Genomic DNA, 27066 nt, shown 5'->3' with positions numbered 1-27066 from the left:
GCACATTGCTGGGCTTCACTCACTCGGGGAACAATAAACAGCAGTTACCTGGCTGCCATTTTTACAATGAAAGAGCTATCACTTAGTCCCTCTGTAACAAAAGCTTTGATTGTAATTGTTTTAGTTAGTTAAAAAGGAGGAGGGATTTGTCTTACATACTGTGGTGCTCCTATGTTGGGTGCATATATATTTATAATTGTTATCTCTTCTTCTTGGATTGATCCTTTGATCATTATGTAGTGTCCTTCTTTGTCTCTTTTCACAGCCTTTGTTTTAAAGTCTACTTTATCTGATATGAGTATTGCTACAAACCAATGCAATATTGTAAAGTAATTAGCCTCCAATTAAAATAAATAAATTTATATTTTAAAAAAAGGAGGAGGAAAAGCAATACCCAGGGCTGTACTGTATTATGGGGAAGGGAAGAAAGAACACTTCAGGAAGTGCCAAGAGACACCTTTCCATTGTGACAAAGGTGTCAACAACTGACCTTTCAGTGAAACCTCATCCACACTTCCTTGGGTCTCCTCTGCTCCGCTGTTATCAGAGGCACTTTTGGCTGAAATCCCTGAAGCAATATTTTCCTGCTCAGAACACTTTTCAGGGCATGGATTTATAGTTGATATCTCTGCTTCAGAGCTGATATTCCCAGGCACTTTGTCATGGTGGTGGCTCATCCCAAGTTGAGGCTTAAGTTGATAGCCTATGTCTGTGACTCGAGTTGGAGAGTCTGACTGAGGTGTGAGCACATCCACAGACTCTGGGGGTGCAGCTTCCTCACGATCTACAAAAGACAACTTCTGGACCTGCGCTAGGGCTCCATCCGGACCAGCTCCATATTGCAGTGTCTTACCATCTGAATCATTTGGGCGAGCAACAGAGACCCTCTGAAAGCCTTCCATGAGAAAGTCACAACTTTTACTTGGTTTGTTTTCTGAAACAGGCTCACTCTCCATATGCATTTGGTCTCTTGTGACACTTGAATCTAGAAGATTGCTACCAGCTGAGGTTACTGTTTCTGGATCACAATGATGCTTCACATCAAAAGTATGTTTTTTTTCTAACTGTAGTTTATCTGGTCCCATCTCAACTGCAGAGGAGTCTAAAAAGGACAGGATGGTGTCTTCAGTGGCGTACTGACATGGTAATGATTTCTTAATCACGTGTGGCCTAATCTTACCTGTGGTGAGAGTGCTTTCCTCCAGGTAGGGGAGATCTGTGTTGTTGCCTTCTTTTTGCTTAACTTCTTCAGATTTACTGATGGACCTAAGGCTAACTGATTTCAGGACCGTGGGTGTAATTGCAAGAGACGGTGGAGGATTGGACCTCAGAGTTTCTCCTACTGTGTTCTGCTTATTATGACTGAAGACATGTAGTGGGTGGCGGTGGTGGAATGGTTTGTTCAAGACATTATGAAGAGCACTTAGGTCAAGATGGGTAGGAGGTATAATTGGAAGTTCCAGATCTTTACTTAGTGACAGAGCGCCATCTTTTAAAGAGGGTTGCTGAAGGGAAGATTTCCTTTCCGGGACTTTCGGCTTTCTTTTGCTGCCTCCAGGAGACAATGGGCCAGAAAAGAAAGCAGTAGGAAAAGAGGATGTTGGCGTTTCAGACTGGCTGGAGTAGCCGCTTGATGGAGATGCTAGGCCAGCCAGCTTTTCTGGTGAAGCCAGTTTAAACTCATTGTCGACAGAAGGAAGGGAGGGGGTGGTGGCTCTAGATTCTGATTGGGATGTTTGGGATTCAGAACTCTCTGGAGATTTAATGCATTCAATAATGGTGGTACCTGTAGCAGTGCTTGAATTCGATAAAGATCTGTAAGGGTCATTTGTTTTCAAGTCATTTAGAAGCCAGAGGTCTGCATAGTGAGTTGATTCAGCACCTTCATCTTTGAATGGTGGAACATCTGGAGTGTCTAACTGAGGTTCCTTAATACCATGTTCATTCTGGTTCATCCACGAAGGTTCTGGCTTGGTGGGAAGATTGGCATTTTCCATTCGAGAAGGTGTGTTGGAGAAATCGAGAGGCAGCTTCATTTCCCTGGAACTGTGAGGCAGGAGCTGGCCACTGCTCGTCTTTGGTTCTTTCTTCTCAGAAGTGTCTGCATTTCCGTCAGACTTCCTCAATGATGAGCTACGTTTAGGTGGAGTTGGCTTTGCCTTTGGTTTCCTGAAAGAGATGCTTGGTCTCCCCTGCCTCCTGTGGTCTAAGTAGTCCTGCCAGGCACAGTCTGAAAGTGCAGGAGGAACCCCAACGCCCTGGCCGTTCTCTGGGCCTAGGGCTGCATAGTGACAGACGTAATTCTTACTGCCTTTGAGACCACAGTCAAAGTGCATGGAGGTGTAGTATCCTTCTGTGTCCACTGAAAAGTGAGAGCTGGTATCAGCTTTGTCCGATGGAGACTTTTCCAGAAAGCTGTCATAAGTGGCCATGCTCGTGAAGCTTGGGCAGCCCAGGCTGTCTGCCTTGGGACGCTCAGGACTAAAATCCTGGCGGCAGGAGGCATCGTGATGATGGTGTAGGTAATTCCACTCGCTGTCGCTCGTGTTGCTATTGTTGGGGTCGTCCAACAGGTCTGCCACCGTGGAGGTAAAGGAGTTTGTCCGGTGGCCTCTCACTTTCTCCAGTTGGTCGTTGTACTGCTCTGTCACGAAGACACTGGTGTCCTCATTAGCATGTGGGGCCGTGTTGAGTGACAACTCCGAGTCACAGTGTGAAGAGCCAGTGAGGGGAGGCGAAGCTGCAGGAGGGATTGTCTCTGAGGTCTGTGAGGGGCATGTGGAGCTGCTCCCGCTCCAGTTGCCACTGGATGACTGGTGGTCATCTTTCTGGTCCATGTGGCTGCTGAGGAGGACGCCAGCTGTGGAAATGCAGTGGATGGGGCTCCCAAAGGTGTCTGAGTTGGAGGAGATGTCGCAGCTGCCAGAATCGGCAGCCATCCGGGACAGACGTGACCTCCCTCTCTCATTTAACTTGTGCTGGGGGCTGTGAAGATGTTGAGAACAGGCCAGGCTCAAAGCAGGCTGGTGCTCCTGTGCACCGGGGCTGCTGGGGGCCTCACTGCAATCGGTAAGGGTTCTTTCTTGGTCTCCCACGAAAGGCTCCCCCTCTTCATATGCTGAGGGTTTAGCACCAACTTTGGGCTCAGCATCCCCCGCTCTGTTGCCCTCCCTGGGAAGGCTCCGAGATCTCGTGCGGCTGCTCACTGCAGTAGTAAACACCGTGTCACCTTTGTCTGCCAGTGCAGAAATGTTGCCAGCAGAATGAGAAAGGGAAGCTGCAATGCTTTGACCTCTTTGAGCTCTGATTCTTCTTCTGGATGGAGCAGCAATCAGAATATCCTCAGTTTGACACTCCGAGTCCCTGGTTCCAGACCTCCTGTTGACAGTGTTGGAAGGGTCTGGATTTGTGTGCACAATCACATTCCTTTCCCTGGCCACGGGCGATTCATCAGAATCTAGGGCACATGGAAAGGCACAGTGAGATACTTCGTACATCAGCAGATGAACAGACATTCTGAGAGCTGTCCACAAGTCTGGATGCTAGCATGTTGAAGTTTTTCTTACAGGAAAAAAAATCAGTGTATAAAATGAGGAGAAAGTTACAATGCTTTGGGCAGTTTCTCTCTGTCCCTTTGCCTCTCTGATTCTCTCTCTATATATATACACACACAAATACACACTGTATGTATATATGTATATACATTAAGAGAAGATAAGTATTTAGATCTCTTGTGCATCCTCTCTCTTCACAATCAAATTACTTTACCCCAGTAGGTCTAATATTTTTTAAGTAAAATACATCTTGTTTTTTTGGCCACTATACACTTTTATTTCTTGATATAAGCATAAAGAAATAAAAATCATAGAATTCATTATGATATAATCTTATATACAAGAGATACTATCATAGTAATTATTAAAATTATAGGAAGAGATATCTTAAATACATTGAACAAAAAAAACCAGAAAAACTATAACCAAGGGTATCATGTTATCAATATTCAATATTTGAATATGCTTAAAATTTACCTTTTAAAATAATTAATGTCATACAGTATATCTCTCTTCAGACAAATCTATACTTTTCTAAAAGAGTCTTTCACTGAATCTTGTTTTGCTTAATTTCTACCTTCAGAATATTTTTACAAGTTATCAAAATACTCTATTTCAGCCATAAAATCTGAATGTGCATGCTGTGCATGCTAATTTGCTTCAGTTGCATCTGACTCTTTGTGACCCCATGGACTGTAGCCCACCAGGCTCCTCTATCCATGGGATTCTCCAGGCAAGAATACTGGAGTGGGTTGCCATGCCCTCCTCCAGGGGATCTTCCTGACCCAGGATCAAACCCGCATCTCTTATGTCTCCTGCATTGGCAGGTGGGTTCTTTACCACTAGCACCACCCCAGTTCAGTTCAGTTCAGTCGCTCAGTCGTGTCCGACTCTCTGCGACGCCATGAATCGCAGCACGCCAGGCCTCCCTGTCCATCAACAACTCCCAGAGTCCACCCAAACTCATGTGCATCGAGTTGGTGATGCCATCCAGCCATCTCATCCTTTGTCATCCCCTTCTCCTCCTGCCCCCAATCCCTCCCAGCATCAGGGTCTTTTCCAATGCATATATAAGTAAATCCATAAAATCAAGCTTTCACAGTCAAGAATGCAAATTTTAAAAGTAATACTACCTGGCTTACTGAACACAAAACAAGCACACATCATTTCAAAACCTCTATGAGTCACAATAATAGTTGATGTTTCTAAGGAAGCTGGTTAAAGGCCGGCTTCCATTGTGTCCATATAATTGGCACCTGACAGAATGTTAACCATTAACAGTTTTATACCACACCTATTTCTTGTTGGACTCTTCTGGGGATACCCGAAATGGTTTTCCTCCTCCTCAGTTTTCGTCTCCGCTGTAGCACAGATTGTGAATGAACAAGAGAGCAGCGTATACTAGCCTCTCTGTCAAAACCGACTCCTGCAACCCACAAATAGGTCTCATTAGCTTTTAGGAATGGCAAACAAATTTTCATTTGCTTGAAACACAATGATATTTATTGATTGGAAGGAAGAGTTTGGATTAAGCCTGTAAACAAATATAAGGGAGCCCTATTCAGCTCTTATTTAAATTATGCTGTAGTTCATTAAGCTTTACTTCTAAATGCAGCTCGCCACAATAGCTTGTACAGCCAAAAGTAACAGGCCAAGAAGGAAAATCAAAAGAGAGAGGAGAGAAAAATAACATCAAAGAATCACTCTCACACAGAATGGCTCCTTAAGGACTTCTACAACCTTTAGTTACTACTACTTACTGGTCTCTTTCTGGGCTTTCTGAAGTGGATATCTTTGCATAGCACAGACAGACAAATACACCACCTGTCTGTCTGTCTCTGTCTCTGTCTCTGTCTCTGTCTCTCTCTCTCTCTCTCTCACATATACACACACACCACTACCACCACCTGTGAGGAAAACAACAACCTAGAGATGTGTTTTTAAAATCATCATGTAACTGCCTATTTCTTCTGCTGCCTAAATTGGACACCTTTTGGTTTAGCAACAGTGTCTCATCAATAAAACATACAAGGCAGTCCCCAGTTCTTCACTTAAGTGGACCTACCTTCTGTACTAACTGTCAGTAAAGCTGGAATTCCCAGTCTTTACACATGTTTCTGTTTTCTTTTGTAAATACAGGCAGCAAACCATGATTCTCGTTAGTTTCTCTTTCCATGGTCTGTTGACACACTAATGCAGCCCTTTCAAAACTAGAATGAGGCAGGAGGTGAGGAACTTGAACTGCCATAAGCCAAAAGTGCTTTGGAATCTGGTTGCCTCATCATGTATCCTGATTGTTAAACATGGGGCAGGATGGTCTGTTAAACCTTTGTTCAGTTATGTAATGAAATGGTTTGAGTTCTGCTTAGCTTCACAGTAATAGCAGTTTCTAGAACTCATGTTGAAAAATCTGAATGAGATATCATATGATGAATAATTTCAAATGCTATCAGAGAATTCATACTAATGAAATTTTCCTTTTTTAGTTCCAACCAGAGATTAAAATCCTTCCTTCTAATCATAATAATTACATTACAGACATAGATATTTTGTGTCATATGGACATAATTGACAACTTTCTCATTAAAGTTCTTGAAATCAACATATAATCTAGGCTTGAGCCTGAGAGTTCCTGAAATAAAGCAGAAGGAAAGATCTTTCATTTTCCTGAATCACAAGACCTATAATCAAAGGACTAAATTTGAAAACAAAATTTTACTTACAGTGCCATGAAGAAAGCAGGTGCTGCTAATAATCAGATGTTTCCAGAACTGAAAGTTAGTTTAAGAGGATGCCAAAATGATCCATTTTGACAGCCATCTCATTTAGATTATGGAGATCAGATAAAGTGTACATCTCTAGGATAATTTATCCTACAAGTTGAATAGGTCATCAGGAAAATTAACTCCCAGCTCACAATCAGCCAATCAACTAGAACTCCTACTTGTCAGGAAGAAAACAGTATCCACCCTGATACTTGGTCATCATTTGCTCCCCACTTTATATGAGAGAAATTTGAGTGAGGTTAGTAATGGCCATGTCCAAAATGCATCCTGAACAACATACAATCTTCAGTTATTACATGTTACCAGGATGGAAGTCAGTCATAAAATGGCCATTTTGAGCTTTTCAATGCAAGTTAGAATTTAACTATTAGAGATGCTTAAAGAAACCCCAATGGATAGATCATTTAATATCCATCTTTGAAAGTGAGACTGTTTTACAGCAACATTTTGCTTACAGCTAAGGTTACCACATTGGAAAATCACCAATTCTGAATTTTTCAATTGCTGCCAATAAACTTTCCAAGAAAAGTCCACACAGGCTTGCCTTTGACTTAGACTAATATCCTAACTGTCAGTGCACAGGAGGAGGAAAGCGGAGGGCGAACAGAAGACAGGCTTGCTGGGTTTAGAGTAGAATTCTGCCTTCATCTGTGAATCCATGTATATTTTTAAGTCAAAAATCACTAAAAGCAGTGCAGAAGTCTAAATGATCTTTTAAACAAGCCTACCTCCATCCAAGGAAGCATGAAAGTAAGAGTTTATAGTTGATCTATAGGATCATTACTTGTAGTTTTAGAAACCTGGGGCTTCCTGCTTTCTCTCTGGTAGTGCCCCGCATCATTACCATACGATTAATCACTGCCGCTTTCTCCATTATTTCAGAAAGCTCTGGCCAGAGAGCTATTTGGTGACTTTTTCCTTTTCCCCCAGAAAGAAACTGTCCATCATTTACATAACAAGCAGCCCAGCAGAACATATGCAAATTGGTGTTCAAAACCTGACAAAAGCATATTGAACATCTTCTGGGTTGCATCCTGATGAAAAAGGTATTATTTGTTTACAAAGTGGTATTCTTAACTGGTACTCCCACCAGCACAGGCTTTGACCATATTTAATACACTGAATGTTCTGACTCGACTGCCCCAAAGGAAACGAACAGAGCAATACCAGTGACGTTGATGGGAATAATGCAGGAAGAAATCACTTGGGCATCTTGTTTCATCTTTTCCTCTGGCGTCGGGAGAGGCAGCGCTTTGCTCCAGTTGGTCTGCTTGTCCAGTGTGGAGGGGATATTGTGTACTGGGTTTTTCGGCCTTTGCCCTAACATGACATCTGTATCTTCATCCTCTGGGGGATGGGACTGCAAACAAAGTACATTCAGACTCAGCTCTCAGAGTTTATACACAGACACACATATAAGGAATTTCAGAGTTTAGTTAAGAAAAATGAGGTCAGAAATAAGCTTTCAGGTCAAACGAAGAATTCCTAGGCATAGTTAGTAAGCACAACTAATTGAAAGTTATAATTTCAACAGTCAAGCAACACAAAGGAAAAAAGAATCGGCTAAACATGCTTTTCAGGTCAAAGGGAATTAAGAGGAGAGACCAGGTAGCCAGAAATCCCCAAACTTGAAACTGAAGAAAGATGTGAGTCTCTAACCTGCTAAGAGGTAGATTCACTTTCTGGATATCTGTCTCCCCATAAATGCTTACTCAAACTCTTGAAAGCTCTAGGTGACTAGGATCACAGACAGGAGATGATTTAGATGCCCTTGAAAAGGTTTGGAAATGTGGCCAGAAAGCCTGGAGTCAGGAGACATTCCAGAACACATCACCAGAAGGATGAGCTGACCTAATCTGAGAGGCCAGATTCAAATACGAGGAGTTAATTTTACTGCAGGATGATAGCATTTGTGAATGACATTTTAAAATGCAGTTTTTCAGCTCTATACACATGGAAGAACAAAAGTGAAGAACTTTCTCCCACCATCGATAGTGGAAAATACAAATTCTGTTATTGGAGGGAAAGACTCAAGTGGGTTTCTTCTTTAGATTCGGAAGAGTAAAACAGTCTTCATTTATTTTCCTTCAACTTTGTATGCGAAGCTTTTCTTCCAGCTGTGTATTTAAAGACCTTGACTTCCATGTGATGTTCGAAAATTCTCCATCTAAACCTTTGATTGATATTAATATTGTCTAACTTTTATTTCAGGGTTGGGCTCCTAGCCCAGATTTTTAAAAAGGCTCCATCCCAAGTTAGATTTCAGGGTTGGGCTACTAACCCAGATTATTAAAAGACTTTTCACTACTGAACCTAGTTTTCTTTCTTTCCACAATTGGCAGGAAGGTGGCTATATAAAATAAGCATTTCCCCCTCTTATTCCAGTTATGTTTTAATAATACTGTGTGCTAAAAATCAGGATCATTCAATAAATTCTCATCCTCACATTTGGAAGCATCACACCCTGTTGACTCAGAGGATTTCACATATTGTCAAGTGAACTGTCCTCAAGTCCCCTTAAAGAGAAGATTCCAGAGCCACTTGTTTTAAATTAACCCCCAGCATTTGCTTACCTTGTCAGAGGTATCTGCAAAGCCCCCCAACACACCCAACAGGATATGATTCCCCCCTCGAGAAAAATGTGTTCGCCATGAACGTTTGTTAGCAAAACATTGCAACCTTCTTTCTCTCTTCAGCTTTTGTGCAGATTCCCAGCGAAGCGAATAGCTCAAATAAAGTTGGAGCACAAAAGACTTTGTTTCCTAGGTAACTTCCAAAGAGGGAAAAAAAAAAGTTTGGTGCGTGCAGAAAGAGAGACAGAGAGGGGGAGAGAGCAGGAGCTGGAGAGACACCCCCCCCACCACACACACACCAGAGGCCACATTTTGTAGGCAATTCCTTCCTTGAATAACAATGGACTGGGAAACAAAGAAGGAATAGTGACCTGACTACAGTCTCTGACCGGCAGCCAAAAGCACTTTGTATTTAACGGTGACAGGGACAATTGGCTGCCAGAGAATCCTTTTGTCCTGTTCTCTTTTGATTTGAGAAGCTGAACCTTTCCAGTTCTGATAAATATAGGGCAAGTTGAAATTTCTTTTCTCTGAACTACAAAGTCCAGGAATGTCATTAGGTGAGGCTTTGAACAGAGCCTTCATGCAACGGGGGGAGGGGGAGGGATAGAACAGCCAATGACATTACTGTCTGCTTTATATTTTATTTAATTCAAGTTAGGAAAACACTACTCTTTAAACTGATTTCAAGGAATACCTGTTGGCTAGTTAGAAACAACAGAGTTTTCCATAAAGAAAGAGAGAAGAAAATGACAGTGTATAAAGAGAATGGGATAGGCTGTGACGGAATGTTCTCAAAACCAGTACCTTTCTACTCCATGGGGTCATGTGGCAACATTCAGTGGGGGAGGGCGAACGGGTGCTGTTAAACTATGAACATGAAATGCAAAAAAAAAAAAAAAAGAGAGAGAAAATTAAAAATATGCACACAAGACACAGTCTGGTTAAGCCAAATCTATGATATGAATGAATGAATATACCAGGATAACTTCTTTCCTTCCTTCCTTCTTTCTGAATGAATCATTGTTTTATAAGAAGCAGCATCGTGTGGTTAAGAGCACAAATTCTGGAGCTAGACTGAGTTCGAATCCTGGTTCTACCTCTTACTTGCTGTGCGACCAGGAGCACTAAGATCAGTTTTCTCATCCTTAAGGTAGGAAAAGAATAGTATCTGCCTTTCAGGGCCATTTTGAGAGTTAAATGAGTAAATATATGTAATAGGCTTAGAAGAATCATGGCACTTAATAAGTTCTACATGTTAGCTGTCAGATACTATTACCTATTATTATCATCCTCACTTTGTAGCTATGAAGTAGCTGTGAAATTATCTTTGTACATTATAACTTGATACCTTTTAGATCCCAGTCCCACTTGCTAATTTGGGAAAGACCAAATTATTTTCTTAGAGTGAGTTTATTTTCCTGTGAACTATTTGGAAGAAAACATCTTGTGTATAATTTCCTCTACTGGACTCCTCAAAATTTGCCTCTTCCTCATATTCATAGACTGTATTTGAAGACAGGGCCGGTTTCACGGGCATGTGACCTGTGCAGTCATATAGGACCCCACACTCAGAAGGACTCCATGCTTGGTTTAATGCTGTTGCTATCTTGAAATTCTAAGTTTTTGAGTAATGAGCCCTTGTATGTTCATTTTGCACTGGAGCCCACAAATCACATAGGCAATACTGTTAGAACAATCTAGTAACCAGAATCCCCTTTTCAAGATCTACTGAAAAGGACAGTGAAACTCTTTTAAACTCTGAACCATGTTAGATTTGGATTCAATTAGCCCTCTAGGGTAGCATTTGGCATACAATATTGCTTTAATGTAACATGAATTATCTCTGGATGTGTCTTTTCATCTATTAAGGTTATTAATTCCTAGAGGTCAGGTGCCATATTTAACTTTCCTTTCAGTTATACATGATGCCAACAAAATGCCTCCTCATTTGTAAGAGCTCAACAAATTATTTGCGTATTTGAATGATACCAGCTCTTTGTGTCTTAACAATGATGGGAAACCCAAATAAAGTCAGGGTCACGTTCAATATCTCAGAAGGAAGCAGACACCACAGACTCCAAGGGTACTTACCATCTTAAGGCAAATAGGCGAAAAATAGAGGAAACCACAAACAACTCTTGGTTTCATCCGAGGCTTAGCATTGGTGTATGCAGTTCTAGTTCTTGAGCCTGTGGCAGACATGTTTCAGAGGGGAGGAACACTCCAGGTCTAATTCTGTTCTAAGTTTGTAAATTTTAACTGACAGGGTTGCTCATTAACTTTCAAGCAAAGCAAAAGCCATCTCCTCCTGCCCAGTTAACTTTGCTCTAGATTTTATTTAAGGACATAGTTTTGTGGAGTCTATGGCTCCCTCATAGACAAGATGTGGTGTATGCGGACAGAGACTAACTGGGCTCTATCATAAGAATCAATCATAGGTAGTGATGTGCAGGTCTCAAGTAAGACACTGGAGTGTGCAAAATAGAGAACTCACGGAAGCAGGAAAAAAGGAACCTGAATGCAAAACCTACATGGAAATCAAACCTGTTTGCAAGAAACCAAACCAAAAGTGCTCATGAAAGGATTTCAAAAAATTACACAGCAGGAAGCAGCAGGGCAGAAAATATATTAGTGATAGTAATAATAATAATTTTGGTAGTTTGTCTTAAATCTCCTTAGTCAGCTTTCCTGTTGAATATTTTTTTCTGGGAATGAAGGATGAGGAGTGATTTTTATTTCTCATCTGTTTGAGAAATGCCCCCATCCCATTAAACAAGCATGAGGTGACACCTGGGAATGACTAAGGATGGAACGTCCAGAGAGAGCTCTGACTGTTCAGTTCTGGCCACCATCATTAAATCGAGGTTTCCATGGGTTATACTCCACAGAAGATTCCTTCTCAGCTAATCAGCCTCTCCACTGTTTTTTTAAACTGCAGTATTTACAATATTGTATTAGTTTTCATGTGTACGGAGTAGATTTCCTTTGATAGTAGCTCCAGCCTCCAGCTTGCAAGGGCTGAAACTAGGTACTCTTGAGCTTGTGTGCGTAAGGATTGTGTTCTTTGGTTCCAACACCTAGACACAAGCATGCAAGACCCTGCAGATGGTCTGTCTATGTAGAGTATTTAAGTTCATAATATTCACGTGGGCTGTGGTTTTATTCTCGCCATGACTTAGCAATTACCTTAGCATAATGTTTTAGACCTTCCTCTTTCTTGGGTATTTGGTCAAAGGAATTAAAGTCATTTGGATTATGTCTGCTTAGGTTTTTCTATGGCAAGTATAGTAGTTCATACAGTGTTCCCCCTTCCTTTTGCAGGCTTCCACTGTGGCTTTCCCACTAAGTTTGAGAGGCCTCAGACTCCATGTTGCACCATTTTAGAATCAGCCACCACCAGTCATCCTGTCCCTGAAAAAAGATGCTCCTTTGATGCTTTTGCTGCATTTCTGTCCCTGCTGGCCCCATCAGTTACAGCCTCAGACCTTTTCCCTAGCTTCCTGTGGAACTGCTTCAACAAGAGCTGGAGTTGTAACCAGTGATCAAAATAAGAAGTAGCAGACATCATACTCAACAGCTGTCAAAGAAATATTTTTCGTGAATAATTAAAGAATATTTTACAAAACCCCAATTTCTCTTGTGGGGTGTGTGTGAGAAAAAGTTCATTTCTGTACTTTCATGGCTATGAACAAGTATTTCTCCGAAGATCTCAAGACTTTCTCCTATCTTTCTCTTACTGCCAAAAGAAAAAAACAATCTACCCACAGTTTACTTTCTTTTCGGTTTTATTTTATATGCTGATGGGGGCCTGTTTTGCTTCAAAACTTTCCAAAAGACATCTGTTAAAATGTTGTGAGTATTCCAGCAGGAAATGTTTTGAAAAATTGGCTTTGGTTTGTGATCTAACCGATACCACATGGCATTTATAGCAGTCAACTTTCAGAGCTGATTTATTACTATCATGCTGTCTTAAACACGAGAAATGTTTACTAGAGAATCAATGCTGCGGCACATTTGAATACAGCAAAACTGTCTACTGCAAGCCACTCTGGGCTCCTGGTGAGGTGAGGTGATCTGAAATCTTATTCACATCCTGCCCCGGGGCTTGTTGTCCTTAGACTGAGTCTGCGTTTCTGCACGGAGTATGGCCTGTCTGCGAGATAGAGGGGAACTTGTCTGCCTCAGATTTTTCTTCACTGGAGTGTGTGTATGTGTTGTACACAAATAGGAAGTGCTGTGATCTTCCTGAAAGGCTTAAAGGTGTCTGGCATACCTTCTTCACATATGACTCTCGCTGCTACAGTTACACAGCATTGTTATTCCCTTGAGACTCCCAAAGTCTCCTGCTGGCTGACACTGGGCTCCTATCCTCCCAGCATGTTTAATAACGTCATGTTAAACTCATACTGTGCTGCTCTCTTTCCTCTCTTCTCAACTCCAACCTTTACCAAAGTGTACAACCATGGGGAAAACAAAAGGATGAGGTAAGCCAAAGTCTAGGGCCCATCCCAGGCTCTCCCTGTCCCTTTCCTGGTCTCTCCCTCATAATCACACTCTACCGGGCAAAGCAAGGCCTTCATACTTCCCCAGCGGGCCTGAATGCAGCACCTCACATACTCAAAGCCTTCACATCACACTCCTGGCCAGTTGTGAAGCTGGAAAGAAGCCCACAGATGAGCTCACATCTCCATGCTGAGAACTCCTGGTGATAAACCCAAAGAAATAAATCTCTCAAGCAGAATTCTGGACAGTGGTTTGTAAGCTAAGAGGAAGATATTTAGGAATAGGTGCCTATTGAGTTCTTTTAACCACTCTACACACTAATATCTATTTAAAGCACATGTACAAATATTCACCCTGGGAAAAATGGCCTTATCCTTGTTATGTCTGCTTTTCCAAGTCATACATTTATTTTTGTTCTCTGATATTGGCACCACCACTTCCTCAATTCTCCTGAGAAGCACTTTACAAAAGGCCAATGTGCATATGCAAATGTACTCAGTATCATTTCTCATCAGGAAAATTCAAGTGAAAACCACAGTGATATACTAGGGGCTAAAATTTAAAAGATTAGTAATACCAAGTGTTGACAAAGATGTAAAGCAACTCAAACTCATAAATTGCTGGGGAGAATTGAAAGTGGTGTAGGCACTTCAGAGACTAGTAGTGTCTGAACTTAAACACATGAACTTAAACAAGTGTCTACCTTTAAAAGAATTTTTTTTCCTTTTAAAACGTTGAAGTATAGTGGATTTACAATACTGTGTTAGTTTCAGATGTATAGCAAAGTGATCCCGTTATACACAAATACATTCTTTTTCATATTCTTTTATATCATAGGTTATCACAAGATACTGAATATAGTTTTCTGTGCTGTATAGTAAATCCTTGTTTGTTTGTTTTTTTTTTAAATCTATTTTATATATAAGGGTGTGTATCTGTTAATCCCATACTCCTAATTTATCCCTCCCTCTGATTTCCCCTTTGGTAATCATAAGTTTGTTTTCTATGTCTGTGAATCTTGTTTCTGCTTTGTAAATAAGTTTATTTGTATTATTTTTTAGATTCCACATATAAATGTTATCATATAGCATTTGTCTTTCTCTGACTTATTTAGTTACTTAGTGTAGTAATCTCTGGGTCCATCCATGTTACTGCAAATGACAGCATCTCACTTTTTTAATGGCTAAGTAATATTCCATCATTCCATATTGTGTGTGTACACGTGTGTACATACCATATCTTTATCCATTCATCTGTTGATGGACATTTATGTTGATTCCATGTCTTGGCTATTGTGAATAGTGCTGCTATAAACAATGGGGTACATGTATCTTTTGGAATTAGAGTTTTCTTCAGATATATGCCCAGGAGTGGCATTGGCAGATCATATGGGTCAGTAAGGAACCTCCATACTGTCCTCTATAGTGGGCTGCAGCAATTTACATTCCCACCAACATTGTAGGTGGGTTCCCTTTTTTCAACACCCTCTCCAGCGTTTATTTGCAGACCATGTCTACCTTTTAATTCTCTCTTTTAAGTATATGGAAGTGCAAAATATGAGTGTCCACAAAAAGCCTTTCACAGAGATATGTATAATAGGTTTTTTCATAAAAGCCCCCCAAAAACCCCTAACTAGAAATAACTACCAACAGCAGTATGGATAAACAAGTTGTGGAGTACTATATTCATACCATGGAATACTACACAGTAATAAACAAGAGCATGCTATTGATACACATAATACTGACCTCCAAAAAGCATGCGGAGTGAAAGAAGCCAGATACAAAAGAGTACCTGCTCATTCACTTTTGAGTCACATCCCATTGATAGACTGATAGACAGTTTGTGTATGAGGTCTGCTCCTAGTGAGCAGAGCTTGAACGGCAGTGGCAATGGCAGTGGTGCATTTTTCACCCTCAGAGAGGCTTCCTGAAAGACCCTGTGGAACCACAGAGAATTGCTCTCCTTTTGATCTCAGCTAGAACTGAACAAAAATTCTCAGTGTGATGGAGTGCAAAATGACGTGTATTTCAAAGTTCAACAACCCTTTGTTTAATGGAGTCCTATTAATGAAGTAATTTAAATGTACAGAGCACAATAAAATGATATTTTGAAGCATATGTGGAAAGTGTTTTCCTTGTGGATGGAAAAGAAGGCTATGGAGAGACTGGGGGGGGGGGGGCACACTTGCCACCGCTGCTCTGTTGTTTATTCATAGGAAGTGCCTGTCCAGAGGAGCACAAAACAAGGCTCACTGGACCACAGTCACTGTGAGGTTGCTGCCAGTGAGTACCTTCTTCCTCCCTAGTGGCTAGCTTTGCCAGTTAGTGGGGCCACTGCCCAGGGCCACTTAGCATCAATCCTCAAAGGTCGCTGGCACCAAATAAAGACATGAGTGGGGGAGAAGCAGGCCAGGCTTTGAAGTGCTGCAAACAGCACAAATAACTTCCCCAGACCATAGGAGCTGGCAGCATGAGTCTCAGCACAGCCCTCCAGTGTGGGGAGGGTCCACCCTCACCCTCTGTGCCCGGCCCTTGGCTGGGGGCTCCAAGGTTGAGACTGAGCCGGGGGCTTCAGTTGCCTCAGCCCCAGTGACTGAAGAGCTTTTGCACATCTGGTCTCCTGCTGAGGGACTCGTGCCCCTTGTGACTCAGGCAAAAGCTGGGTAGGGTCCTATTTGACTTTACCACAGCAAAATTTTAAAAAAAGGCCAACCTTCTTGCACACAAGCTATGGATATTGCTTCTTTACCCCCTGCCCTTTTTTTTTCCTTAAAAAAAAAAAACAAAAAACAAAAAACAAAAAAACAAAAAAACAAAACTGTCTGGCCACACCATGTGGCATGCAGAATCTAGTTGCTTGGGCAGGGATCGAACCCATGCCCGCCCTGCAGTGGAAGCGGGTTATCTTAACCACTGGAGCACCAGGGAAGTTCCTCCTTTTTTTAATTGGCTCTTTTCAAATTCCAGCTCTATGAATGTTATCACATGCATGGACTCCTGTAATCCTAGCACACTTAGGATTCAGAACATTTCCATCATTCCAGCAAAGTCCCCCCAACTCCTACCCCTGGCAACCCCTCGTCTGTCGTCCATTACTATGCTTTTGTCTTTCTGAAAGTGTCATCTAAATGGGTCATACCTTTTGAGATTGGCTTCTTTCACTCACCCATTATGCCTTTGAGATGCAGCCAAGTTATTGTATTATCAGCAATTTGTTCCTTTTTATTGTGAGTAGTATTGATGTCTTACTGTCTGCTTATACTTTGAACAGTGAAATGTCTCAGGCATGCAAGAGAATGTCAACCTGAGAATGTTCTGTAATGAAGTGTACAAACAAGTAATTTTATTGGCTGTTCCACAGCCAGGGTAATGTTTTACAAAGAAAGAAACTAAAGTCTGCAACAGGGAATTTTCTTTGTTACTCACAATATTTAATATAAACCAGACTCATTGGCTAATGCTTTCCTTAGCTATCGTGCTGGCTCTTAAGCTGTGTCTGTCAGTTCCAAGCCTATCCTTCCACACACTGCACTGGTACTGCCAGGACTCTGCAAACATTTCTGCGCCAGCTGCTCCCTCTTAGCTTTTGCCCTCAGAGTGTCAGCCGCTTTCTGCAGTTACTGTCTCTGTGTCACCTCAGTTTCCCATTTGCCGTGCCAGTCTTATAATACCTTCTCTCTTTTAAAATAACTGTGTGCTGTTTTCCTGACTGGACCTTGACTGATAAGGTACCTAGCATTGGCTCCTGGCTTGCTGATGTCTGAGGCCTCTGAAGTGCTTGCTACTTCCAGTTGCTCAGTCAAAAGTGGAAAATATGAAGAAGTGGGATGTTCCCCGGGATGTCAAGATTTCAATGCCCTCTGTAGTTTGTGGCAGAGAGCAGGGGAGCCGACATGGTGTCAAAAGCTAACTGCTGCTAATGGCCCTTGAAAATGAGTATAGAGAGAAAAAAGTATTTGCTGGGGTCACTCCACATGCTAGGTGCTGTGCGAACATGCTCCAAGAAAAATACCATATTGGAATAGCAGCTACAAAGTCACAAACTACTTACAGCCAGTTTCCCAGATCTGTCTACTTGCTGTGAAGACCAAACGGGTGAGTGAAGAGGAGAGTATGAGAGGCATCACCACTCCTCCAGTCTTAGATCTGAAGCTCAAGCCAGGCTTTTCTCTCCCTGGGATACTATGAAGGAAGCTCTAGAAATGGAGGAAATTAATCCTGTACATACATAGCCTCGTATCTTCATAAAGCACTGCTCTTTGTGATCATGTTATTTCTATGCCCAGAGCCCTTCAATAATTTCCCTTGCCTATGGGATACATCCGACACACAAGATCCTTCCGGATCTGGTCTGTTGAAGCACTGCAGCCAAACCAAACTTTCAAAATTCATGTATATGCACTCCATTTTCTCCTGCCTCCGTGTGCTCGCCCTTGTGGTTTCCTCAGCCTGTAATCCTTTTCAAAATTCCACCCCATCCTTCAATGTCTTCTCAAATGCTCCTTTACTGTGTAGTTTAATCCTAACAATTGACTCCATTCTAACACCCCACACCAGTTAGGTATTAACACCTGACATTCAATACTATATAATTTCCTCTAGTAGTCATGGACTCTCGATGGCAAAGATTATGTCTCATTCATTTTTGTATCCTCCTAGTACTTACTTCAAATTGAAGGAATAAATAAGAGGCTACATTTAGGGGAGAGGGCATTCCAAATGGCAATATTGCTTTGAGAGTGCAGGATATTTTCTAGAGAAGCACATGGAGTTTCGTATGGCTGAGGTCTAGGGTCTGCATGAAGGATCTGTGGGAAATCCATCTGGAAAGGTAGGTTAGGACCAGGTTGTACAGAGGCTGGAGAGTAGCTGGATTAAGGATTTGAAAGTATTTCTTTAGGCAGAATGGAGGAATAGAAGGCTTAGGTTTAGGAAAGAATTTGTATGTCAAAGGTTCTCATACCAAAGTTAGAAATTTTTCTTAACTGGTTTAAAGGAGCAAACTAGATGAGATAAAGGGAAATACCTAAGCTGAGCCAAGACAGACTTGACTTCTACAGACAGTACCTTTTTGAGACAGGTCATAAAACAACAGAATACTTCTGAGAAAGCTTGCAAAACTATGAAGATATTTTGTAAAAACAAAACAAGACTTGTCTAGGACACTGTGGTATGTGTGATTCTTTTATAGAAAAGGAAAGGCGTGGTAGCATTTCTTAGTCCCAACTCTTAAAAACCAGTAGAATACTGAAATCCCCAATGTGAATGCATGAAGAAAGGGAAGAAAGGGAGAGACTAGATAAGAGAAGACAGAGCTGGGGATGGGGGAGAGGGTGAAGCAGCGTGTACCTCTTTATCACCAGGGCAGGTAAATAGTATTGAAAACACCCCTCCTGCCAACTCTGGTCTTTAATCTCTCATGACTCAAAACTCCATTCTCAGCCTTCTAATTCTTCTGTGAGCTAGATGAGTTTTTCTCAAAAGCTGCCTTCTGATAAGGCTGAATTTTTTCTTCTTGGTAAAAAAAGGAAGAATAAATACAGTCATTATTTATAGCTTTGGACTATGACCAAATGGGCGTGGGTCAGAATTTGAATGATGTCCTCCATTTACTTCTGAATAAGCCTATTGGAATGCCCCCTGTCTTTCAAATGCACCCCCTTAATAAGAAGAAAAGTAGGATTTGACAGATTCTTATTTTTAATATCACTGGATGCCACAGTGTGGTAAGTAAGGAAACTACTATCAGGCTATGAAATGACAAAGAATCTCTGATGTTCTTTCCTGGTTCATTGTGTCAAGTCTGACAAAGAATATTACTGTGAACATGATTGGAATAAGTTAACTGTCAACCCTGATGATAAGGATTTAGGTCTCATTGTTTCTCTGGAACCTGATCAACCTCTACCATCTCATAGCAAGCATCTCCATCCCATAGCACAGAGCCCATTTGACATCATGCCCTGCATCGCTGGGGAGGCTTGAAGAGGGACACTTGGTGAGATTGCTGGAGCCTCTTCCCACATTTGCAGAAGAGTGACTTCCATGCCTGTCTATCTAGACAGCAGAATCTAAGCAGGAACTTAGATTCCAAGAGTCCTGGAGACCTGACTGCAGGCCAAATGCAGCAATAGACTGTTCAGCTCAAGTGCTGACTCTGATCAGCTGGGGCGGCGGAGACTATGTGGGAAAGAGTGTTGTAACCTTTTGGGAATGCCTGCCTTAGGTTTGTGTAGGGGAAGAACATGTGAACATTCCAAGTATGTGCAGATCTGAGCCTGGACCAGGGGTCTTGACTGGTAAGAACAGATAAGCATTCAGCAAGGGATCAGAGTGAACTGCTCTGACAAACTGACTCCACACTGTGAAATGGTAATCTATGCCATGATGGTACATTAAGGGCCAAAGTGTCATATACCATGGCAACTTCTCATCATCTGAGAGTAGATTTTTGTGGCCATCTAAATTTTGCTATTTAAAGTAAATAAACTGTGTGCTAAACATTTCCTGGTTGAACTTACCTTTTCCTGAAGCCATATATGTATCATAGGCATTGGGGTGTAGGTCTCAACTGTGAAATATCTATGGCTAAGAGTATACATTTATTTTTAACTTTATATTTTTAAATAATTTTAAACTTAACAGGAAAGTCATCAAGAAATAGAGTACATATAATCCTTATCTAGGTTTTCCTAAAGTTAACATCTCACATAACCATGGTATACTTATTGAAACCAGGAAATTAACACTGATAAATACTATTAACTAATACAGTAACCTTGTTTGGATTCTATCAGTTTTCCCAATAATGTCATTTCTCTGGTCCAGGATTCAATCCAGAATCTCGCACTGGGTTTAGTTGTCAAATCTCCTTAGTCTCCTTCAGTTTGTGATAGTTCCTCAGTCTTTGCCTTCCGTGACCTTAATACTTATGAAGAGTATTGGCCAGTTATTTTCTAGAATGTCCTTCAAGTTGGACACTGTCTTGTGATTAGATTGAAGTTACTAATTTTTGGCAAGAACCCCACAGAAGTGTTATCTCAGTGCTTCCTGTCAGGGGGTTCATGCAGAGGCATGCCTTTTTACTGCTGATGTTAACTTTGATCCCTGGGTTAAGATTGTCTCTGCCAGATATCTGCAGCTCAAGTTACTATTTTCTCTTTGTAATCAACAAGTATCTTGTGGGGAGAAACTTTGAAACTAAGCAAGTATCCTGTTTCTCAGCACAATAACCCAACTATTTTAGCATCCAGTGATTCAGTTCAGTTCAGTCACTCAGTCGTGTCCGACTCTTTGCGACCCCATGAACCGCAGCATGCCAGGCCTCCCTGTCCATCACCAACTCCTGGAGTTCACCCAAACCCACGTCCATACAGTCAGTGATGCCATCCAACCACCTCATCCTCTGTCGTCCCCTTCTCCTCCTGCCCTCAATCTTTCTCAGTGTCAGGGTCTTTTCCAATGAGTCAGCTTTTCACATCAGGTGGCCAAAGTACTGGAGTTTCAGCCTTAACATCAGTCCTTCCAATGAACACCCAAGACTTATCTCCTTTAGGATGGACTGGTTGGATCTCCTTGCCATCCAAGGGACTCTCAAGAGTCTTCTCCAACACCACAGTTCAAAAGCATCAATTCTTCGGTGCTCAGCTTTCTTTATAGTCCAACTCTCACATCCATACATATTGCCTGTAAAAAATTTTGCTGTCACATTTGGCTAAATGGTGATTTAAAACAGCTTCCATCACTATTTCTACATTTATTAGTTAGAAGTCTTCTCTAAGGAATAGCTACTCACCCCAGTGTATTTATTTACTTATCCCAGTTTACTTATGTCAGTATAGACTCCTGGATATTTCTTTTATATTGTGTCTTATAATCTATTACTATCATTATTTTACTGTCCCAGATTTGGCCATTGGGAGCTCCTTCAAGTTGGTTCCTGTGCCCTTTTCACATGGCATCATTATTATTATTATTTTAGTACTTTCTTGCTTTCTGGCCTCTCAAGATATTCCAGGCTTGTATTCTATTTTCCCCAGCCCAGTCCTGGAAAGGAATCCTGGTTTCTTTTATTACAGAGTGGTATTTAGAAGCAAGTTCTAGGCACTAGATATGCTTAAATGTTACCAGAGTGTCACTGCTTCTAAGGCACTCTCAGATGACAGAGCTAGGAAGTGCGTTTGAATACTCATAAATGCATATGTGCACCTATTTTGTGCCTAACTACCTGCATATATATGTGTGTGTATGTGTGTGAAAATACATGTATGAATTTATAGTAGTACTTTAGATTCTAATCTAACACCAAGGGATTGATTCTTGATGTCCCTCTTTCCTTATTTGGAACTCCTTTCTCCAAAGGTGACAAACTCTAATTATCCACAAAGTATTTGTTCAATCCTAGTATACACAAAAAGTAGTTTCAGAATTTCTAACTTGTTCTCTTGTAAAGAAAAAATTTACCAACTAAAGTATAATATTTGTGTACAATTCCTTTGTCATTAGTCTACACTCTTTCTTCAGGTGCGGGGGCTCCCCGAGGAGCTGTCATGTGCGAATGGGGTCTCGGGCTTCCACGTCACTGTGGAGGGAAGAGCTTGATGAGGATCAAGACGGAGACCTGCTTCTCCCACAATGAAATCATCTACCTCTGCAGCCAGTTCACCAGCCTGGACAAAAGTGAGAATGGGACCCTCAGCTGGGAAGATTTCCAGTGGATTCCAGGTCTTGTCATCAAGCCACTTGGGGACTGGCTCATCAGTGGCTTCTTTCCAGAGGGAAAAGATCAGGCCAGCCTCCATGGCTTCATAAAATCTTTGGCTCACTTCTGACCCACTGAAGATAGTGCAAAGTGCAAAGAATGGACCAGAATCACTTAACAGCCGAAGCAACAAACTGTACTTTGCTTTTCGACTCTATGATTTGGATAAAAATGACAAAATCTTCCACAATGAGCTATTCCAGGTTCTTTGCATGGTGGCTGGAGTGAATGTCTCGGATGAGCAGCTGGGTGGCATCACAGACAGGACCATTCAGGACGCTGATCTAGAGAGGGATGGTGCCATATCTTTTGAAGAATTTGTTGAAGCTTTGGAGAAGGTGAACCAGCAAGCAGAAAGTGAGCATCCAATTTCTTGACTAAAAGGCCAAGACCAGACCATTCCCTGCTCTCTAGTATCTAAGAACTGGACATGAGAGTCCTCCTGTCTCACAGCCCTCCCTGTCCCCTAGTATCTATCCAAGATACTACAGCTTTTGTGTGGCAACCTGCCTTTGGTGTACACAGTGCATTACAGAATGGCACACCAGTTCATTTCTGTTCAGTATCCATTCACCAGTTCCCCATTTATAAATATCACCCTCCTCCCCCAGTTATGCTGCTGAATGCTACAACATCCATCCAGTCTGAGAAACTGAGAGAGCGACTCAAGCCAAGAAGCAGCCAGGCAACCTCTGTTATTGATACAGACTGTAGCTACCCCATTGTCCCTCAGCACACGACTTCGGCCCTTTCGACGTGGCCTTTGCTTCCTGTTTCTCTGTCACCCAGTCATCCATTGCCTTGATCTTTCAGTCTTCATGCCCTTTGTCATGCCTCCAAATCTCCTCTCTTAAATATATGTCTAACTTGACAGGATGCTTCTGTGGCCTGGCAGCTTTTATTTACCTTTGCTCATAAACGAGGCTCTGGGACACTGTCTCCCCAGGAGCATTCTGGGAACCAACACTTGTCTCAGAAGAATGTGACCATCTGTTTTGTTCCTTGCACTCTGCTCTGTCATCAAAGGGCTGCTGAAGGGAGATGTTCTTCTTGAGAGGTATCAAGCCAAATCTTCCAGGTAGCTTGCCATGGGTGCTTGACCTCTGGCCTCTGATTCTGCACACGAAGGGTGGCTACTCTGTGGGTACCCATTAGTACAGTGTTGTTTCTTCAGAAAATAACCACATGCCTGCTGGTCTGCTCAGCTTTGGGGCACTGTCACAAGCGGAGGAGCCACCCTGACAGTCTGCCTGGGACTCTCCAAACAAGAGAGCCTCTTGTGTCCCCACCTCTGCAGCATGCTTTATACAAGTTGGTACTGCACACCCTGAAATGTTTTTCACTGCATGTTTCCAAGTGGAAAGAGTTATGGAGAGGCCTAATTCATCCTGTCCAAGGGATTTCAAGATTGTCCTTAGTATCCTCAAGGTTTTTTCACTTGGCAAATAATTACGTCAGAAGCCATAGTCAGCTCCCAGTAGAGGTCCAGAGCACTGACTGTATTGTCACATTAGCTGTCTGGTTACGTTGGCTTCCTGCCTCCACTGGTAATTGCTTAGAATCAAGGAGTCTGGCAGTGGTGGCACAAGCTGAGGTAGCACTGCAGACCTTTCAGCAAGCCAGGAGTCAGAGCAGATTCTTTGCCAAATTCAGCTTAGTTTAAACCTCACCCCAAAAGGCTGTTGCCATCCTAACACCTAAATCTGTTCGTTCATATATCTGCCTGTGGTGGATTTTCTCCTTATCATCAAATTCAGACTTAAATTGAAGAAACTAGGGAAAACCATGAGACCATTCAGGGATGACCTAAATCAAATCCCTTATGATTATATGGTAGAAGTAACAAATAGATTCAAGGGTTTAGATCTGATAGACAAATTGCCTGAAGAAGTATGGACGGAGGTTCATCACATTGTACAGGAGGCAGGGATCAAGACCATCCCCAAGAAAAAGAAATACAAAAAGGCAAAATAGTTGGCTGAGGAGGCCTTACAAATAGCTGAGAAAAGAAGAGAAGCTAAAGGCAAAGGAGAAAAGGAAAGATATAAGCATCTGAATGCAGAGTTCCAAAAGAATAGCAAGGAGAGATAAGGAAAGCCTTCCTCAGTGATCAGTGCAAAGAAACAGAGGAAAACAATAGAATGGAAAAGACTAGAGATCTCTTCAAGAAAATTAGAGATACCAAGGGAACATTTCATGAAAAGATGGGCTTGATAAAGGACAGAAATGGTATGGACCTAACAGAAGCAGAAGAGATTAAGAAGAGGTGGCAAGAATACCCAGAAGAACTATACACAAAAGGTCTTCATGACCCAGATAACCACGATGGTGTGATCACTCACCTAGAGCCAGACATCCTGGAATGTGAAGTCAAGTGGGCCTTAAGAAGCATCACTATGAACAAAGCTAGTGGACGTGATGGAATTCCAGTTGAGCTATTTCAAATCCTGAAAGATGATGCTGTGAAAGTGCTGCACTCAATATGCCAGCAAATTTGGGAAACGCAGCAGTGGCCCCAGGACTGGAAAAGGTCAGCTTTTTATTCCAGTCCCAAAGAAAGCTAATGCCAAAGAATGTTCAAACTACGGCACAATTGTACTCATCTCACATGCTAGCAAAATAATGCTCAAAATCCTCCAAGCCAGGCTTCAACAGTACATGAACCATGAAATTCCAGATGTTCAGGCTGGATTTGGAAAAGGCAGAGGAACCAGAGATCAAATTGCCAACGTTCGTTGGATCATTGAAAAAGCAAGAAAGTTCCAGAAAAAAACATCTGCTTTATTGACTATGCCAAAGCCTTTGACTGTGTGGATCACCACAAACTGTGGAAAATTCTGAGATAGATGGGAATACCAGACCACCTTACCTGCCTCTTGAGAAATCTGTATGCAGGTCAAGAAGCAATAGTTAGATCTGGCCATGAAACAATGGACTGGTTCCAAATTGGGAAAGGAGTACATCAAGGCTGTATATTGTCACCCTGCTTATTTAACTTCTATGCAGAGTAGATCATGTGAAATGCCAGGCTGGAAGAAGCACAAGCTGGAATCAAGATTGCCGGGAGAAATATCAATAACCCTCAGATATGCAGATGATACCACCTTTATGGCAGAAAGCAAAGAACTAAAAAACCTCTTGATGAAGGTGAAAGAGGAGAGTGAAAACACTGGCTTAAAACTTAACATTCAGAAAACTAAGATCATGGCATCTGGTCCCATTGCTTCATGGCAAATAGATGGGGAAACAATGGAAACAGTATGAGACTTTATTTTCTTGGGCTCCAAAATCACTGCAGATGGTGACTGCAGCTATGAAATTAACTAAAAGACACTTGTTCCTTGGAAGAAAAGTTATGACCAACCGAGACAGCATATTAAAAAGCAGAGACATTTCTTTGCCAAAAAAAAGGTCTGTCTAGTCAAAGCTTTGGCTTTTCCAGTAGTCATGTATGGATGTGAGAGTTGGACTATAAAGAAGGCTGAGCACTGAAGAATTGTTGCTTTAGAACTGTGGTGTTGGAGAAGACTCTTGAGAGTCCCTTGGACTGCAAGGAGATCCAACCAGTCCATCCTAAAGGAAATCAGTCCTGAATATTCATTGGAAGGACTGATGGAGCTGAAACTCCAATACTTTGGCCACCTGATGCGAAGAACTGACTCACTGGAAAAGACCCTGATGCTGGGAAAGATTGAAGATGGGAGGAGAAGAGGACGACAGAGGATGAGATGGTTGGATGGCATCACTGACTCAATGGACATGAGTTTGAGCAAGCTCCGGGAGTTGGTGATGGGCAGGGAGGCCTAGTGTGCTGCAGTCCATGGGGTCACAAAGAGTCAGACACGACTGAGAGACTGAACTGAACTGAACTGGTGGATTTTCTCTGACTCATTGTGTGCTTCCCTGCTTGGGAAGAAGCAATTCTTTAGAAAAGGAATGGCCAAAGAACACCACTGCAAAGGGAAAGGAAAGGAATGGGGGACAGAGGAGTGGCTGGGCGAGATCACTCAAGTACAAACAAATGAGGAATTCTGTCTGATGTATCATCCTGGCTTTCTGATGAAGTGATATAACACAGGAATTGTTTACAAGGGGAGAACTATCTGATAAGCATCTACTCAGCATCTCAGAGGCTCTTTGACTTGAATTTTTAAAGTTCCTAAGTTTATGGCTTTGCCCTCTTTCAGCAGTAATAGCATACTGTTTAAATCCTTGGCCGTGCCTTATTCTTCTATTTAAAATTATATTCATCAGTCCATCAGTAAATATTTGTGATTAAGACAAAACAACAAGATAAACATAGGTTTTTCCAAAGTTACTTAGGTTAGTTATTTTCTTACCCATCTCCTTCAGTGTGGTTATGCTACTCATTTGTAATATAGTTAGGTTTATTTGTTATTGCCTGTTTTCCATTTTGGTTTCTCTTTACATTCGGGCTGTTAATTATTTATTTATCAGGTTGGGTATGTGATACACTGGGGCTTTCCAGGTGGCACTAGTGGTAAAGAACCCGCCTGCCAGTGGAGGAGACATAAGAGACATGGGTTCAACCCCTGGGTTGGGAAGATCCCCTGGAGGAGGGTGTGGCAACCCACTCCAGTATTCTTGCCTGGAGAACTCCATGGACAGAGGAGCCTGGCAAGCTATGGTCCATAAGAGCACAAAGTGTCAGACACAACTGAAGCGACTTAGCATGCATGCATGCATGTGAAAGATTACTTGGGTTCTAAGAGTTAGAGCTCCCCAAAATATATTCAAAGGCATGCTCCCTTGACCCTGCTACCTCCTTCCCATCCCCCATGCTTTCTACTCCATTCCTACCCACGCCCTGTTGGTAAACTCGTTTCATTCATTTCTGGTTTCTCTCTCCTGTATAGTCAGTTT

The 27066-nt window shown here is 41.9% G+C and overlaps 1 protein-coding gene and 1 pseudogene across 4 annotated transcripts in view; one reads left to right on the top strand and one right to left on the bottom strand.

Moving 5' to 3' along the window:
- Positions 1 to 27066, bottom strand: part of NHS (NHS actin remodeling regulator) — a 343496-nt gene that overhangs the window by 6849 nt on the left and 309581 nt on the right. For 2 of the 4 annotated variants that reach the window (XM_015104813.4, XM_060407382.1), the window contains exons 4-7: positions 9721 to 9783; positions 7508 to 7700; positions 4849 to 4980; positions 491 to 3457 (exon numbers count right to left, since the gene is read on the bottom strand). In XM_015104813.4, the coding sequence (XP_014960299.3) occupies positions 491 to 3457; positions 4849 to 4980; positions 7508 to 7700; positions 9721 to 9783 (3355 nt within the window). Of the gene's footprint in view, positions 1 to 490; positions 3458 to 4848; positions 4981 to 7507; positions 7701 to 9720; positions 9784 to 11007; positions 11124 to 27066 lie in introns of those variants that run through there. The other 2 variants (XM_060407383.1, XM_042242434.2) reach the window with 2 other exon arrangements.
- Positions 21908 to 23106, top strand: LOC105605382 (calcineurin B homologous protein 1-like; annotated as a pseudogene).

Source organism: Ovis aries, chromosome X (genome assembly GCF_016772045.2).
Source record: "Ovis aries strain OAR_USU_Benz2616 breed Rambouillet chromosome X, ARS-UI_Ramb_v3.0, whole genome shotgun sequence".
In the NCBI taxonomy this organism is placed as follows: Eukaryota; Metazoa; Chordata; class Mammalia; order Artiodactyla; family Bovidae; genus Ovis; species Ovis aries.
This window is presented reverse-complemented; position numbering and strand designations above follow the sequence as displayed.